We start from the raw sequence: 17,280 nt of genomic DNA on the forward strand, positions 1-17,280 counted from the left end.
AGTTTTTGTTTATGAAATCGACTATAATGAACACTAAGAGGAGAAAAACGGTGCGTGTTTATTATTCAATATACTTATTGAGGAACAACAAAAATAATCAATCTATATATATATTGGATTAAATTGGTTAATGGACCTTTTGATCTTGAAACTTGTGAAAGGAAAACCCAAAGAAAAATAGTGTTTAAAAAGGCATAAAACCCATCTCCCACTCTGTCTTCGGCTCTTCGTTTGTTTTCCGTAAACCCCTGTTCCTCGTCCTTGCCTCCAGACAAACAACAGACAATGGCACCTCTGCAGCATTCTTGTCTGTAGTTGAAAGCGCCCAACAACGGTAAAGTTATTCCTCTTGCATGTGTTGGGCCTTTGATCCTATGCACATCTATGGTAATGGTGTCCCAATTTCTTATATATACAATTATAAATACATATATATATATATATATATATATATATATGTTCTTGTTTTTGGTTTTCTTAGTTTAGTTTTAAATGCTTTACTCTTTTCTGCATATCATAGTTTTCCCCTATAATTTTATGCGATTAATTACTAACATTGATGCCATATATTGTTGAAATTTGTATAAACCCCAATTGGGTACGGATCTAGGTTGCTTTTCCCAGTTGGGGTTGACCAAATTGGGTCCATATCCATGCCTTTGCCCCCCCGTTTGTTAGATTTACTTTACACTGATTTGGTTTAGTTTTGATATAAGAAAAGCGAAATCAAAATTCGGGTTGTTTTAGACTCTGTGCCTGGAATTGGGGTTGAATGTCACCACCTATTGTTGGAACCAGATTTTAGTTGGTCTTTGTGGAACAGTTTTGAGTGATTGATCTTATTTGGTTTCTGTATTTATTTCCCATCCATCGTAATGTATGAAGAAAGACTGCAAAAGTAGAGAATTCAGCAAATTTATTCGGTGATTATTTTATCGTAGTTAATGAAACTCGAAAAATGTCTTAGAAGTTTAACTGTATGTCTATCTAGGTTCCATATTGGCATCGAATGAATAGTTTCCTTTTAAGTAATAACCGTAAATGCAAAGAATCTGTTCTTTCCATGTTATTAAATACTTAGTATTGCGATCAAAGAAAGATGTGCAGGAAACAAATGTGGAAAGTGTGTGGTTTTCTATGATATGCATAGGGGACGTGTTAAACTTTTAATTTATGTGTGGCGTTACACACTACCCTACCCACCTTGAATTTGGTCTTTGTAGCATGCCTCAGTGCTAATTTGAAAAATAGATAATACTAAATTTTAGTCCGTATAACATTGCTGAATAAATAAAATGCAATTCTTTAATTGATATGTTTCTTAATTTCGCACCTTAAATAGAATGCATAGATTTCTTCAGGGCATTAGAGAATATGTTAAGCAGACAAAAAGAACCAAAAGTTTCGCTTATAGTTATGCTTTATGATTTGGTGGCTTATGCCCACAACCTCATGACGTTTTAGTATTCTTGTCCAGTTACATTTGGATGGTTGAGTTTATTAATGCTTTTAAGTCCTGCAAAATTAGGCGTACAAATTATGTTGGTTCTAGATGAACTATGATTTGACCGGAAAAAGAGAATGAGCTGAGATAACGCTGATAAATATAACTGGTGTGAGTTTCAACAAAGTGATGTATCTTCTTGGATATGTCATGCTACAAGGCAATTATATTTGTTCACCAAGTGCTTTGTGCTTGCATAATGTAAGTTATTGGGAAGTTATTGCTCTACATCGCTTCTCCTTTTCTAGGGGTTGGAGGTTTTTCCTTGAGGCAGAACAGGGGCATTGAAAACTGGAAGTTCAATTCCTTTGTCTGCAGACGTGTAGCTCTTGTGGAGATTTGATTGGGAATAGAATTCTGATGAGGAGTTCGGTGGTTGGAGCACAAAGATTGGTATATCACTTAGTAGCAGATTGTAAGCATGTATATTTTGTGCCTGATATGTGGTGTGGAAATGCCCAATGTTTGATTTGGAAGGTAACACATGATTTTGTCTATTATGGAGGTGTGCCTCTTGAACCCTATGTTTTAACTTTTATAAACTTGAATCACTAGGAACTGGTTTTGATGGAGGATTTCTTCTAAGACTTTAATTGGAGTGAGGATTGGAGATCAAGAAGTACCAAAGAGTGAACGCTTTATCTATCTTGGATCTATCTTGCAAAAGAACGGAGAATTGGATGGAGACCCTCAATCAAAGAATACAAGCTGGATGGATGAAGTCGAAGAGTGCATCGGGTGTATTGTGCAACCATCGTATGCCACTAAAGCTCAAGGGAAAAATTTATAGGACGGCAACAAGGCCAACAATGCTTTATGACATGGAACGTTGGGCAGTGAAGCATCAACACGTACACAAAATGAGTGTAGCAGAAATTAGAATGCTTCTATGCTTCGATAGATGTGTGGGCACACAAGAAGGGACAAGATTAGGAACGAGGATATCCGAGGTAAATTAGGAGTAGCCGAAATTGAAGATAAGATGAGTGAAATCGGTTAAGGTGGTTTGGACATGTGAAACAAAGACCTACAAATGCTCTGGTTAGAATATGTGATTACGAGACAGAGGCTCAGGGCCAAAGGGGTAGAGGAAGACCTAGGAAGACTTGGAAAGAGACTCTAAGAAAAGACTTGAACTACTTGGATCTAATGGAAGACATGGCACAAAACCCAGTGTAGTGGAGTTCTAGGATTCATATAGTTGACCCCTCTTAGTGGGATAAGGCTTTGTTGTTGTTGCCGCTGCTGTTTTGGGCAGGGGACATTATTCATTAGAGGATTTTTGATGATTGAAAATTTGATCTAAACAAATCGGGTACTAATTAATAGATGCTATATGTGGAAGAACATTTTGTTTATTGGTATTGTGAAAATAGTTTCCTCGTAAGTAGCATTTCTTAAGTATAAGGACTTCATTTTCATTTTAATTAGGTTTCCAAGTATTGCAATAAGAAAACATATGCATCTATGGGTATGCAGGGAATAACTAAGGAAAGTGTGTGGTGCTCCATGAAATTTTACTAATTTTTTTTTTTTATGGGCATGCCAGTTGAAATTTTACTTATGTGTTGCATTACCCAATAACCCACCTCCCTTGAATATGGAGTTTGTGGCAGGCCGCCATGCTGATGTGTATAACAGACTTGCTACAAATTTTTGGTACATATGGCATTTCTCAATCGGTAAATTTGTAGCTTTTCTAGTTAAGATGTTTCTGTTTTAGTTTTGATATGCATCTCAAAAAAATTACAAGGAAAATGTTGCATTGAGTGCGGGAGGTGATGAGGTATCAACTCCATGTCGAAGTTCTAGGAAAATCTGCTTTGGGGTCCAAGTTAAATTTGTTTCGGACAATAGAGTGCGTTGATTTCTCCAAGACGTTGGCGATATGTTTGACGGAAAAAGCCCAAAGGCTTTTCTCATAGTTATGTTTTGTGAGTTGGTGTCTCATGCCATGACTTGATTGTTTTTAGTTATTCTCTGCCTGCTCCGTTGTTGCATCTTGATTTTAGTCTCAACCAGAAACTTAGCAATCTCAGGTGTCATGATTTGTTGATGATTTTACACAGTGCTAAGCTTGTGCTGATACTGGTTATTGATCGATATAAAAATAGTCATTAAGAATATACCAGATGTCATATTTCGACAAATTTGATGCATGCCAAAGTGACAATTTTCATATTGGCAGGGTGGTATCTACTGCTATAGTGACTGTTGCTTAAATATGTATGTTTTAGGTCTTTTGGGCATGCACAAGGCTCATTTAGGTTATTAACTGAAATTATTGCAGTGCATCACTTGTTCTTATAGGAGTTTTGAAATTTGGAGCAATTTGATGGGTTGAAGAAACTGATTGCCCCTTGTGAATGGGGGCTTCGCATCCTGGAAGCTTAATTGGTTTTATGATGTGGACTTGAATAGCTTGTGGAGATATTTTTGGGGAAAAATTTCTGATGAGGATTTCGGCGGTTGTATCACAAAAGTAGTTATATAGCACATAAAAGAATTTTGTATTTCAGATAACACTTGGTAGGCGAGTGCATGTTATCAAGATGTGCGGTGTGGAAATGCCCATTGAAGAGTGCCGGCCATAATTTGTTTGATTTAAAAGCTGTAAAAAATGATTGTATGTGTGTGCTGGAGGTGGTATTTCTTGAATCCCTATATTTATTGTGGATTTCTTTAAATACTTCTATCGTGGTGAAGATGGTGGAATTGAGGACCTTCGTTAGGACTTTTTTGGTTTTGTATCAAAATTCTTTTCATTGGAAAGAAATTTGGTACGAGATCCCACCTACAGTGGAACTTCTTTTTGGATTTGTTCACTAGAGGATTGTGATGATTAGTTCATCAAAAAGGGAAGATGCTAGTTATTGGTCGACGATGCTATGAAATTGCATATGTTATTTCTTTGGGTCTCGTATTGATGTTGGGATATATCAGAAGGAGAGAGATTCTTTAAGCAGTGTCAATGCGTTTTTACTTGTGTTTATGGTTCACATTGCTTTAGAAGAGTCATAGCACTCTGAGGAATGTAAGGTATATGGGTCAAGGGTGTTTATTGTTTCATGTCTATGGCTTTAAATAAATTCCTCTGGTGTATGGTTCCAGCAGGTCCTTAGTCTTTAATTTCTTTTTTCTTTAGGATTCGGTTATTTCCTGTTTTATTAGGTTTACGTCTTGATTAATTACACCCTTATGATTCCCTTTAGACAGATTTAGTGATTGAATAAAATTGATGGAACTTTGCTTCTCTGTAGGTTTGTGTGATTCCTAGAATCCCTATTGGTGTAACCCTAGCAGTTTCTATCCTTTTCTCATATTGTTCTCTCTCTAACCCCCTTTTTTCTTTTTATCTTTTTTTTATTTTAAATCTTTCCCTTTGTTTTCTATAAACAAATAATGCGACCATAAAGAAATCTAAACGGGTTGGCATCCTTTTCTATTAGAAACTGAGCATGTCGTGCTTTGTACTTTGTCACGGAGTTAAAGATATTAAAAGATTCTCTTCATTTGTTATTTTGGAACCTTTAAAAAATTTTGTTTACTTATTTATGGGGTGGTTGTATTTATTTTATTTTGTTGGAACTTCTCTTGGCGATGCAGGATGAAAGTCGGGTTTATCCAAAAACGGGTGTTTGAGGATATTGCTTACTACAAAGAAATCAATTAGGGTTTAGTCCTTTTGCTTTCCTTGTAGTGAAATTTTATAATACTGGCCCACCTAAGGCGGCTTCTTAAGTAGGTTTGACTGTAGATACTGTAAGCAAACAGTGGAATCTGTAAATTACTTTTTCTTTGTTTGGTTGCCCCCTACCTTGTTAGAATTCCTTGGGTGATGTAGCTATTGTTGGTGATGTGTTTGTGGAGTACCATGTAGAGTTTCGTCATGATGTGTGTGTGTATCTCAAGAAAGTCTTTGTTACCTGTTTTTGCTTGGACGATGAAGAGTCTCACTTTCTTTTTTTTTTTTCCCGTCTGCATTGCGAAACTTGTCTTATAAAATTGAGTTCAACTGAAGAAGTGCATGAACTTGTACAATATGATCCCCATTTTAAAACTTGTTTTGCTTGTTGGAAACAGAGAGGTTGATGCATTAGAATGAGGAAAACTTTGGGGGATGCCTCTTCTGTCATATGATTCATATTTCAAACATATTATAGAGTGATTCAGCGTGTTACTGTGGTACTTTGAAGCAACAGACACCAGATATTAGTGAGGTGGTTTCAGGTGAAATGTTGAGTCTGAGTTTCCTTCCTAGTTCAATTGAAGCTGCTATATTTTGTGTATCTAACCGTGGGTTACACGATGACTTATGTGATTCGGTGCCTGGTGCTGAAACTTGGCAGATGTGTACAAAATGCAATGATCATTGCAGCTGCAGAAGAGCTCAACCAATCTCTGAGGAAAACAAGAATTTTGATGATTCCTGCTCCTTGATTTATAAAAGTAGCTCTTCCCAGCTTTCAGCAGTCACGATGTCTGAAACTTCTGCACCTAATCTCGTTTATAAAAGGAGGAAGTTACGAAGAAACCCTGTCACCAGGTTTCAAGGAGGTCAAGAAAACACTATAAGTGGTGATTATTTTTCTTTTCTAAATTCTGAAGCTTCTGCAGTTGCTGGTAAGGAACGACTTGCTTCTCAATTAGAGCATGAAACTGAAGCCACTCGAGCTCATTTTGTAGCTCCTCGTTTATGCAAGAGAGTCTCTCATGTTTTAAATTCAGAATCTTGTAATGGATGTTCTGCTGGTGAGGAATTAGTTTCTGATGAAGCACCTAAAAATAACGGGCAAAAACTTTTAGAGGTAAGCAGCGTAAATGATAGTTGTTCATCATCAAAGTCAAATATGGAGCATGCTTCAACTTCCGTGAAGACTGAAGTACATGAAACAGGTGAGTGCTCCTCTTCTAGTGCAGTAGTTATGGAGGTTGTGGGAGACCTGTCTGAAAAGGATCTATGCATCTCTATTCTTAGAAGCCATGGACTGCTTGGGGATTCCCAGGCTACCATGAACAGTGGTTCTGCTGAAGACGCTGACACCATTGGCAGTGACATCCATCGCCGGTCATGCACAATTTGTAGTCGTTCTGGAACCACTTTGAAAATGCTAATTTGTGATCATTGTGAAGAGGCATTTCACATTTCATGCTGCCACCCCCGTATGAAGAAACCACCTATTGATGAATGGTTCTGTCATTCTTGTTTGAAAAAGAAACATAAGATTTTACAGGAGCAAGTGACCCAAAAATCGCCGAATATCGCAAGTGTCATGAGTAAGGAAGCATCACCCAAGGGCCAAATGAATCCCATAATGTTAATGTTGAGAGACATTGAACTGTATAGAACTAGTGTTCGGGTTGGCAAAGGGTTTCAAGCGGAAGTTCCTAACTGGTCTGGCCCAACAAATGGGTATGTTTATTCCGTTAATTACTTTTGATGCAGTTGAAGTTTATAGACTGCCTTCACTAGTTGGATTATCCTTGTGAAAACTGCCTGCTTTACTTGTCCCTCTTCCTTTCAATTGGTCATGTTTCAAATGATATGTACTAAGAAGGTAGCCACTACGTGGTTTATATGGGAGGGTAAGTAGTTTCATTTGGTTTTGTGCTTTGAATCCTTGTTTTCAGAGGACTTAGCATGCCAGGTAGGACAGATCTTCTTGTTGCTGCTGTCCTGCATAGTTACCTTTGTGGGATCTTTTTTTCTCATGTGTTCTAGGAAAGAAAATTGTCATCATCTGCCTTTCCTAATTCTGTTTCGAATCATTATTTTCTTTCATTTTGCATGTTACTTACAATGTACAGCTTTTGTTATTTTGATTTGATATAGTGATATCAATGGCATTGGTGAACCATTGGAAATAGATTCGTCAGAATATGCTAGATTCCATGTAAGTACTTGACGTGTCTCTATTTGTAATCAGCTTTTCATTTGGCATGAGAGATTTGGAAATTTTATGGAGTAATGACACATCTTTCCGTTGTAGGGGCTGAACTGCAATAAACCTTCTAGACATAGCACTATAGGTAATTGGCTTCAATGTCGAGAAGTTGTAGATCGCGCAAACAGAACTATTTGTGGAAAGTGGCGCAGGTAATTTATTTATGGTTGTGTTAACACTTAACTGGAACCTGTGAAGGTTGTGATCTGATTATTTAGTTGGAAGTTTCTGATATGTATGGTAATATATTTGAGTGACATTACTTTAATGGAGAACATGAAACACCGATACGAATGTATGCATGTTGTTTTTGATTTGTCAACCGGATCGTTGTAAAATATTCGAGAGATAACCCCAATCCAAGACTGATGGTACTTTAGGTACTGGAAGAATGCATCAAAGCTTCCCTTCTCTCCTTTCCTTACTCTCGATGGGTGTTTTTATTCGTTTTCCATCTCTCTCATTCTTTGGTCTTAGTGATTGAAGATTAAGACTTGACACTGTGGAACTGGAAAACCAATTTGGATGCCAAAAAATCAACAATGGGACTTATTTATTTGATGAGAGTAACACACTGCAACCTCAAAGACTCGAGGCATTTAAAAAATTTAGCAACAATTTCTCAACCTACCCCTTTATTTGGATGGAGAGTGATTGAAGGTTGGCTAAACTCATGTTTCTCTCCATCCTTATAATCCAAATCGCAGCTAAGACACTGCAATCTTAAAAACTTTAGCCTTCTTCCCACCCGGAACCTTGTCCTTCCCACTTGAAATTATACCACAAATCTTATGGCTGGATTCTTTTTTACGGAAATTATCTTGAAATATAAAGTGCACAAAATAGTTCAGAACGAGTTTTTTGGTATCTTGATATGTCACGTAATACTATTGATCTAAAGTTGTGTTATTTCACTTTTGTTCTCTTAGTTTATCTTCTACTTTTGTTGTTGATTATGCTTGACATTTTAACAAATATGGAAGATTCTCGTATATCAGGGCTCCTCTTTTTGAAGTCCAAACTGATGGCTGGGAGTGCTTCTGCTCTATCCTTTGGGATCCAAGCCATGCTGATTGTAACGTGCCTCAGGTGGACATATCACTGACACTATTTACATCTCTATTTATAGACTAGTTTTGAATTTTTAGATCTTTCGTATGAAACTCTCAGAATTAGAGGAGTAACACTAGTAGGTATGCATCCGCGCAAATTCTCTTATAGGATCCTTAAACGTGATCACATTTTTTCTGCGACCCAAAAGAATGGATCACATTTTAAACTGCTAGATTAGATATAAATGGTTGGGATTGCATCTCAACAATTGTGCACCTCAACTATCCATTTCGAACCTACTGAGGGTCATTGGGATTTCATTCAGTCGGATTTTGATATTTAATGACTGAGATGTAGTCATTAGGGTAGACCACTTCACTATTGTATTATGTCAATGTATTTTGCTTCCTTCACTTTGATTTTATCTTTGTTCTATGGTTTCTTCACTTTCATACGGTGGTCTGTGTGGTGTCCATCTTTAAATCTAACGACATCCCTCTTCTTTTGTGTTTGGCTCAGGAACTGGAAACGGATCAAGTTCTAAAGCAACTGAAGTATATTGAGACGGTATGTTACGGCACTTCCTCCAATAAATATGTTTTTGGATTGCTGTGTTCATTATAAAATGATGAGTGCTGACTATCCGGAACCAAGACTACCCTTTGAATTCAATCTTATTTATTTTTGTCAGGGTAGGCATGGGTAGATTTAGTAAGAGAGTTGAAATGAGACGCTAAAGTTTAGTATTCAAATTTATACGATGTTGCCTGGTTTCAAATTCATGTGCTTTTGCTTGAAAATCCTTTTCTGAATTCTTATATATGCCTAATTGCTCGTAGGAGCATAATATTATCGTACTGGTTTTTCTTTGGGTTCTTATTAATTTCTTATGATGTGTAGCTGAGGCCCCGGTTATCTGCTAAACGGCATACTTTGGACGGAACCAAGAGTGCTGGTGATCTGAAAACCCCCATAGTAGGTACAAAAAGTATACAAACTCTATGATATGGTGAAAACTTGTGATAAGCGTGTATAGAACCTGGCTCGTTGAGTCGTTGTACATCATAGATATCAAATCGAGTTAGAAATTTTGACCACAGTTAACTGGATTATGGTTTTTGTAGGCAAAGTGCACGAGCCACTGGCTTCTGTGCCTCTCTCTCTCCCTTCCCCCCCACCCCCTTTTTTTGTTGTTATTAAGCTTAACCTCCTTGTTAGACACCAGTGTTTACTGTTTCATCTTTCAATGGGGTTAACTGGAATATGCTGGACTACACAATGTGACAAGTCTTTTTGCTGCATCAAGATATAAATTAAAATGGTTCTTATTTTGAGGTTGCAAGGAATTGAAATTGGGTCTATCAATATGCCTTGGTCCTATTGAATTGAAATTGGATCATCCCATTAAATTGATGACACGTTGAGCGTGGGACCCTTATATGGGCTAACTCGTTAATTTAATAGAGAATTAGATGTTTAAAGAGATAAAATATATAAATTGATACAATTCTAAAATTTTAGTGTGCAATTTGAGAAGTAGGACTTCGTGGTCTTATTTGAAAATCACCTCAAACTAGAAGAGTGTAAAATGTAGTTACCACTTGAAAAGTATTTCTGTTACGATCTAATTTATAGAAATGGAGATAGAAATAAAGGATGGTCATGTAACCTTGCTTAACTAGCCTAACTCACCATGTTGTTTAACATCATCCCATTTTCATTCATCACCAGCCTCGTTGGGTCTCTAAGACTGGATTAGAATAGATAATTCTCCAAATTCAAGGTACATTGAAGTGAGAATGATTTTTTCATTTTAAGGGTTTAGTCATGAATGAAACGCTTCCCTTCTAATCCTTCCATTTAACGAATAATTCATCTCCTGCATTCAAGTTAAAACAACACAACATTTCTTCTTCAACATATCTTTAGAACAAATGAAGCCACTAGGTCCAATCCAAGGAGAGATTTTTTAGTATGCTAAGAACGCAACCCGGTATACCAATGTCATAATATAATTGGTTGAAAACTTGAAAAAAAAAAAAATTTAACCAATTATTCCTGGCACACTAAAAAATTTCTCTAATCCAAGAGCCATCTTTTCAATATAAACTTCAAATTCGCCTCCATAAAAAATTAATTAATAAATAAATAAACCTTTTGTAAACTCAAATGTTAAAACCATGTTAATCTTAAACGATGTCATCTCCGATCGAAGCAGGTTGAAATCTCTCCCCTCTAATAAAAATAAATAATTGGACAAACAATACAAATCTCTTTAACTGGAAATTGAACTGCAACCTTCAGACTGCAGAATATTTCACACTAAATGAATGCACACTGATGCAGCATCATTCTACTCGTAGTTCATCATCGTCTTAACTTCAATTTCAAGTTGTACAACAGTGCCAATCCGTTTTCCAGGATTCGATGTGTGTTTTCAGATATGGAGTAATTTTAATATCTTGTGTGCAGAGAGAGAGAGAGAGAGTATTCTTGTACAACAAGCAAAATGATAAACAAATAAAATTTCAAAATGACGGGATGACTGATACAAAAAAATGCTATATTTCATTCAGAAAATTGTCAAATTATCAAACCTTTTCCTTTAGTTCTGCTATTGGAACATAAATCACAGGCTGTTCATGCAATCGAGATATATTTGAATTCTGCTTTGCCTTCACGGTTTGAAATTTCAATAATTTCTGTCTCACGTATTCTAGCCTACCTTTGGCTTTACATAGTCTCTCCATTTCCAGCTCTGCAACTCGACATCCATCTTCACCTCCTCCAGCGATAAGGTTGGCCCTCTTCTCCTTTGTTCGTGTATTCCTAAGCTTCTTCAAGCTCACATCATCACTCAACTCTTTTCCATCCTACATGAAAGCAAACCAACACATGAGTAATCTTTGTTTTCACTTTATATTTTCAACACAGATAATTGGCAGTAAATATAGTATCTAAAAACCAAAAAAGTCCCTAATCTGCCACTTTATATTTTACGAAAAATAAGCAGAGACAAGCACAAGTCTAAGAGAAGATTTAACCAAGTGAACTAGTTGAGGAAGGAAAGGGTGAGGGTTCCTGAAGAATTCTCTGATATACCAGAATTCTTCTTCCCACAAAAACATAGTTCTGGGAGATAATTGTATGAGAAGTTTGCTTGCACGTATGTAAAAAGGTATGATATGGGGATTCTGAGATTGCAAAGTCAGGTGAAGTGCAGTTGGTTTCTAATATGATTTTTGGATGGAAAACGAGATGGCAAATTTCCAGAAACTCACAAACCTTATTCTGAAGGACAAAGACCTCGTTGCTCTTTGCACATGACCCACACGAAGGACCTTTCTGTTGACTCTTCCTCAAGGGGCTGCTTAGTGATTTTGGATGCTTTCTCCGGAAGGCCTTAACATTCTTTGGCGAATGGACCACAGTTTCAGCTAAGGTATCATCATCTGAATCTGATGCCATGAGATCAGCAGCTTTTCCAGTCACATTTTCATATCCCGGTTCATTGGAGATTCCAGGAGTAAAAGTGTCAAGGTCTTTATCACTCGCTCCCTGTTGTGCAAAAGATCCATCAACATAGTTTATTGAGAGACAAAAAATCCTCAGGAGTTGAGATTTAAGATCCTAACTCTCCATGGCTCATTCACCAATATAATCTTTGTTTAAAAGATTTCCAACTCCATACAAACCTTTGATTTAGTAGCGATAACAAAGAGGCTAAAACAGATAAACGAAAAAAAATAAAACAACAGTAGAATTGAAGAAGATGGGCGTATGAGAAATAACATGGACAACTAGCTCACCTTTCTGGTTTTCAGGGCTAAGTAACGTGCGTTCTTGAACCATTTACTAACCTGGAAATTGCAACATTAAAATTATTAGAACAATGGAAGAGCTAACAAGATCATAGCCATTTTATATCAGTGGCAGATCAGAAGCTACAAAACCATATCTACATATTTTAACAGTCCCTCAGATTCACACCATAATTCCAAATTTTCAATAAAGCAGAATCCAGAAAGACAATGTATTTGACTGGATGAAAAACGTTGCCCTTATCCAAATTGGCAAGCAATAAAACTCATACCAAGCAACGAATTAGTTGACGGTTCAAGAAGGCACAAACAATCTGTAGTTCATCGATCGCCATTACCTTCTCAGGATTAAGGCCCAATTCTTTTGAAAGATTATCCTTGACAGTTCTAGAAGGAAGTTCATTCTCAGAAAACACTTGGCGGAGCTTCTGGAATAAGAAATTACAGCAGAAATTTTAGTCTAGGAAATTACATATACTACCATCAGATTTTCAAAATAGCTACGCCAGAATCATTATGGGTGCAAGTGAAGAGAGAGAGAGAGAGAGAGAGAGGGGAAAGGGACAGGTTCTAATACCTCTACTGCATTTCGAGGAATTCGGAAACATGACCTTCTAACTTGCGTATCTGAAGAGTGTTGGCTGGATTTCTTTTCTGTACGGTCAACATCTGGATTTCTTTCACTTTCATAGAGAGTCATAAGAGTGCTGGCTGCATCAGATTCTTTTCCTCTCCGCTTTCTTTTACTGGGACCCCAGTCTTCATCATCACTAATTTGTTCAAGCAAAGGACCATCTTTTCCAAACATTTCCTTAGGAGAAAACAAATATGCAACACAGTGAATATTGGACCGTCACCTCAAAGAACCTTTGTTATACAACAGATACAGTGCCCCATTATTATCCACACAATATAAACTTTAATTAAACCTCAAAGGGTTTAATATATATTGATTAAAATATGATACGAGCATTTCAAAAGTTGACTATATCCTAATAGGCATGTTTTATTGCCAAACCATCCACAATCAAATTTATAAAGAACACCAGCAAGCAATTTCTAAGTAATTCATTACCTCGAAATTTACAACTCTCCTCTTGTCAGACTCAAAAGTGGAGTCCAGTTGAATGTAAAGATAAGGTACAAGGAATTAAAGGTCATACTATAATTAGAAATTTAAAAATTACAATTCTCGAAAGTTCACGGTTTTGAGTCATGGAAACAACCTCTTTGCAAAGCAAGGGTAAGGCTGTGTACGATAGACGTTTTGCCTGACCCTTGCTAAGAGAGGAGTCTTGTTGGCTTAGGGTCGAGCCTTGTTTTAAAAAAAAATTACAATTCTGTTATCAGTCTAGAGTTCTATCTCAATTTTATTTATCAAGAACAAGTGGAAAAAAAGAACTCGAAAAATTTGGGCTTCTATACTCACATCATATAACTTCTTATAATCAACACTTCTTTTCTGTCTGCGGCCGGAAACAATTTCCCCGTCGGTAGATACATCAGAACCTACACTGACATCAGTTGAAAATTCCTCTTCTGATGCAATGTCATTGCTGCCTCCCCTGCTGCAGCTGTTCTCGTTCCTCTCTGGATTATAATCATCATCTTCAGAATCATCGGAAGGCCATTCTTCATCTGGATTTAATAAGGAATTCTTGCCATGGGGGAAAGCAGCTTCTTCCTTGAAGACATCCTATATTCCAAAGAGAGCCATTAGATATAGGAATTATTAAAGCAGCAAAACCAAAAGTAATTGGGGGTGAAATTTTGACATTTCTCAATGATTTAGGCAATGACTAACCTGCCAACCACTGTTCATGGGAAAGCAGGTCCCCAGATGAGCATTTACTAATTCTAGTATTTCCATTTTACACTCACAAAATTTGCAAAACCAACCTTGCTCTCCTCGAGGAACTGTAGATTAACAATTGAACTTAGAAGTAGCTTTTGCTAAGAAAACATAATTGGTATGTCGCCAAAAGGTCCAAAGCAAATTCAGAAGAGGTGAGAAACTTACTATTTTCAGTATCCAAGGGAGGATCAAGACATTTTTGGTGGAATGCACAATTGCATGTCCCATCACATAGTATAATATCATTATCAGGGAAAGCTTCGTTCAACTTGCACTTTGCACAGAATATCTAATAGAAAGAAAAACCAGAACGTGAAAAGCATGAAACCAAGATAAGGAGGTAACGCCTCATATGAAGTATTATTTCCAAGGAGAATCAGTTCTAACGAAAAACAATAAAATCATTATTGCTCCAAAACTATCAGTAGCCTACGCTTGGGAGCTATCGGAAAGTCCAGACCTTAGCAGAGACCACAATTAGGGATCCAAACATCCCTTGTCGGCACATACAAAAAGGATAGTAATGCCGTGTACTTACATGTTCATGAGAAACAGATCCATCTGGAGAAATAAAAGAATCTGCAATGCTTCCTACTGAGCTCAGAGAATCCAGTTGATGAATTGCATCACGGATTCCAAGCTTGCAATTTAAAATCTGTTTATTGGCTCTCTGTAGTTCCATTTCAGGCCTAATCTTTTCTCGACTGTGATAAAAGTAATAATTAAACGAATTAAACCGCATAACTATTTACTATAGAAAGGAGCCCAAGAAAACACCGCACATTCTACATGCTTAACTGATCATCATCACTTGCGTATAATAAAAATGATTGCAATTTAATTCAAACTTAACACTGCAATGTTTTCAGTTAATTTGAGACTTTGAGTGCATAAAATCTACAAGATTGTGCTCCTGCTATTAAAATGATTGAAAATGTACATTCATCGAATAATCAAAACATTAGCTTCTAAAACTATCCACAGTCACCTATTTATTAAAATTCTATTTTAACATAAATATTATTCTTTTCAAACCAAGTCTTCGAACTTTCATTACTCTTTTCCTATGTCTAGCTTAAATACTAAATCATTGATAGAACTTATGAGATATATAAAGCAGAAATCAGGAAATGAAGATATGTATTAAATGATCGTACATACCTCTGACCTTTCCAACCTTCACCGGCATAAGCGTCAATAAGGTTCTGCTCCAGTTTTATTTTAATCAAAAGGTACCTTGTCCTCCTCTGCAAGCGAGAAGTTTCATCCAACTCCACCTTATCCTTTTTCGGTTTCTTCTTTCTCCTCCTTTTTTCTCCTTTCTCATCAGAGCCGTTCTCTGATAACTTGTTGTGTTGAAGTTTCACAGCAGACGGATTTTTGGAAGAATCTGTATCATGCTCTTTACGAAATCCTTTTCTACTCAGCAATTTATTGTAAGCATCATAATTCCTTGACGCATTGCTTGAAGAGTTGGCACCTCTCTTCTTTGACAAGGCTGAAGCAACAATGGTCTTGGACGACTTTGATTTTAGTTTTTTAACATGTGGAACTTTTCCACCTTTTTTAACTTTTGGCGACGAAATCAGGTTTGCCAGAGAACCGGAATAACCGGGTTTCCCGTACTCCTTAAAGGATGATTTCTTTCCAGGAACACGCATATTTTTAACCAATGTATCCATACTGAAAATCAAAACAGAAATCAGATTAGCGTTGACAAAGCAGGTTCTCTAGCACCCTGGAATTTAAACATATTCGACAAAGTCCAATTAATGATCATAATTGCGGAAAGAAATTCCGACTTTTCGACAGCCAAGTGAATAGGGTGCCTCTTTACAAAGTAGATAATTACTTAACTACTGAACCAAAAAGAACAATTTCAACATAGCAAAGTAATCAATGAAACAAGATTGAGTTAAATGCAATCATCTTTCCTACAAAGTGGAGTATCAATGAATTAATCAGGTGATATGTCAATGCAGACTCAGAAGCAAGCATGTGATCTTCCGCCTTCCAATTGGAAGATTTTATTTGGAAAAAACAAAAAAAAACTCAGATCACAAAATTCAAAGATTGGAACAGAGCACCAAACATTTGAGCTTCAAACTGACAGATAAGAAGTAGAGAGATAGAGGTAGAAATGGAACCTCACCTGAAAAAGAATGGAGATCTCTATCAACTGTTGGCCTTTGAAGCTGTGGCAATAAAAACACACATATACATTCATATATGAGAGCAAGAGCTTTGGAATTGTTGAGGCATTGATGGGTTTTGGATTAATTGCTCCAACAATTTCAAATTTTGAAACTTTTTTCGGTTCTTTGGGGTTTTTCAATTGTGCTTTCGGTTAGTACTCGCAGTCGCCGGCCGGTTTTGTTCTTCCCGAAGCGCCACCCGAAGGTCTCTCTCTCTCTCTAAAAAGACTATTAACAAAAAAAGTCCTAAATATAATGGTTCAGTTTTCGAATGCTCGATGTTGGATTATCTTATGCTGTTGCTATGCATATAATATGGGGTGTGAACCGTGTGATCCACACACCCAATTTTACTTCTTACGCACCTTTTTAATTTTCAAGCGTCGGATCGGATGAATTGAAAAAGATCAACGGACATAAATTATCAAAAAGTGTGTGAGAAGTAAAATGAAGTGTGTGGATAGCATACCCCTATAATATATTAACGACCAATATGATTCCTCATGGAATAATTTTCTGTTTTTTTTTATATTTTAATTTCTTTAATATTTACTCACAACCAATTGATGAATTCCTCTACACAACTTGTAACTAATCAATGAAGTGTAGCAATATATTTATTTTCTCTTCTTTTTTATCCGAGAGATATCTGAGAAGGACAGATTGAATAAAAAGTACCGCACTTAACGAATGTACAAAATGCACTTAATCACTTGAGTTTGTTGTATACAAGTACAATATAGTTTGGGTACACTAATGCAACAAGTACAATACAGTTTGGGTACACTAGAAAGACACTTTGATTTGTACTTGGGTTTGAGACGATGCTATACTACATGTTGGAGCCTAGGTGTGGGCATCAAACTGACTCAACCGGCCGAATGGAATCATATTAGTCGGTTCGGTT

At 36.7% G+C, this 17,280-nt stretch overlaps 2 protein-coding genes across 5 annotated transcripts; one reads left to right on the top strand and one right to left on the bottom strand.

The window, feature by feature from the left end:
• Positions 1-142: 142 nt before the first annotated feature.
• LOC103940719 lies at positions 143-9,601 on the top strand. 4 transcript variants are annotated; one of them, XM_009350883.3, is made up of 8 exons: positions 144-334; positions 5,588-5,734; positions 5,854-6,917; positions 7,338-7,398; positions 7,495-7,601; positions 8,448-8,538; positions 9,022-9,069; positions 9,403-9,601. In XM_009350883.3, exons 3-8 carry the CDS (start codon positions 5,854-5,856, stop codon positions 9,505-9,507), a joined length of 1,476 nt encoding a protein of 491 aa, XP_009349158.2. In that variant the 5' UTR covers positions 144-334; positions 5,588-5,734; the 3' UTR covers positions 9,508-9,601. The 4 variants fall into 4 exon arrangements, with proteins under 4 accessions (XP_048423826.1, XP_048423825.1, XP_009349158.2 ...); XM_048567869.1 differs by having other exon boundaries at positions 143-387; positions 5,588-6,917; XM_048567868.1 differs by having other exon boundaries at positions 143-334; positions 5,588-6,917.
• A 1,447-nt stretch (positions 9,602-11,048) lies between these two features.
• LOC103940718 (pathogenesis-related homeodomain protein) lies at positions 11,049-16,620 on the bottom strand. Its single transcript, XM_009350881.3, has 11 exons — positions 16,331-16,620; positions 15,340-15,861; positions 14,717-14,882; positions 14,344-14,467; positions 14,128-14,240; positions 13,753-14,019; positions 12,901-13,134; positions 12,662-12,751; positions 12,312-12,362; positions 11,788-12,060; positions 11,049-11,375 (listed from the first exon to the last, which is right to left on the bottom strand). The coding sequence occupies exons 2-11, from the start codon at positions 15,858-15,860 to the stop codon at positions 11,094-11,096; spliced, it is 2,121 nt and encodes a 706-aa protein (XP_009349156.3). The 5' UTR covers position 15,861; positions 16,331-16,620; the 3' UTR covers positions 11,049-11,093.
• Positions 16,621-17,280: the final 660 nt, after the last annotated feature.

The sequence above is a fragment of a genome, unplaced genomic scaffold, assembly GCF_019419815.1.
Source record: "Pyrus x bretschneideri cultivar Hongxiangsu unplaced genomic scaffold, Pyrus_bretschneideri_v1 Contig46, whole genome shotgun sequence".
NCBI classification, from domain to species: Eukaryota; Viridiplantae; Streptophyta; class Magnoliopsida; order Rosales; family Rosaceae; genus Pyrus; species Pyrus x bretschneideri.

Bases quoted from the DNA above. Each gene is read 5' to 3' on its own strand.
- LOC103940719 (XM_048567869.1), top strand. From the start codon at position 5,740: ATGTTGAGTCTGAGTTTCCTTCCTAGTTCAATTGAAGCTGCTATATTT. The intron at 7,399-7,494 runs GTAAGTACTTGA...TTTCCGTTGTAG, and splicing joins CAGAATATGCTAGATTCCAT to GGGCTGAACTGCAATAAACC. The intron at 9,070-9,402 runs GTATGTTACGGC...TATGATGTGTAG, and splicing joins AACTGAAGTATATTGAGACG to CTGAGGCCCCGGTTATCTGC.
- LOC103940718 (XM_009350881.3), bottom strand. From the start codon at position 15,860: ATGGATACATTGGTTAAAAATATGCGTGTTCCTGGAAAGAAATCATCC. The intron at 14,020-14,127 runs GTTAGTCATTGC...TTTGGAATATAG, and splicing joins CCATGAACAGTGGTTGGCAG to GATGTCTTCAAGGAAGAAGC. The intron at 13,135-13,752 runs GTGAGTATAGAA...TTTTCTCCTAAG, and splicing joins ATTATAAGAAGTTATATGAT to GAAATGTTTGGAAAAGATGG.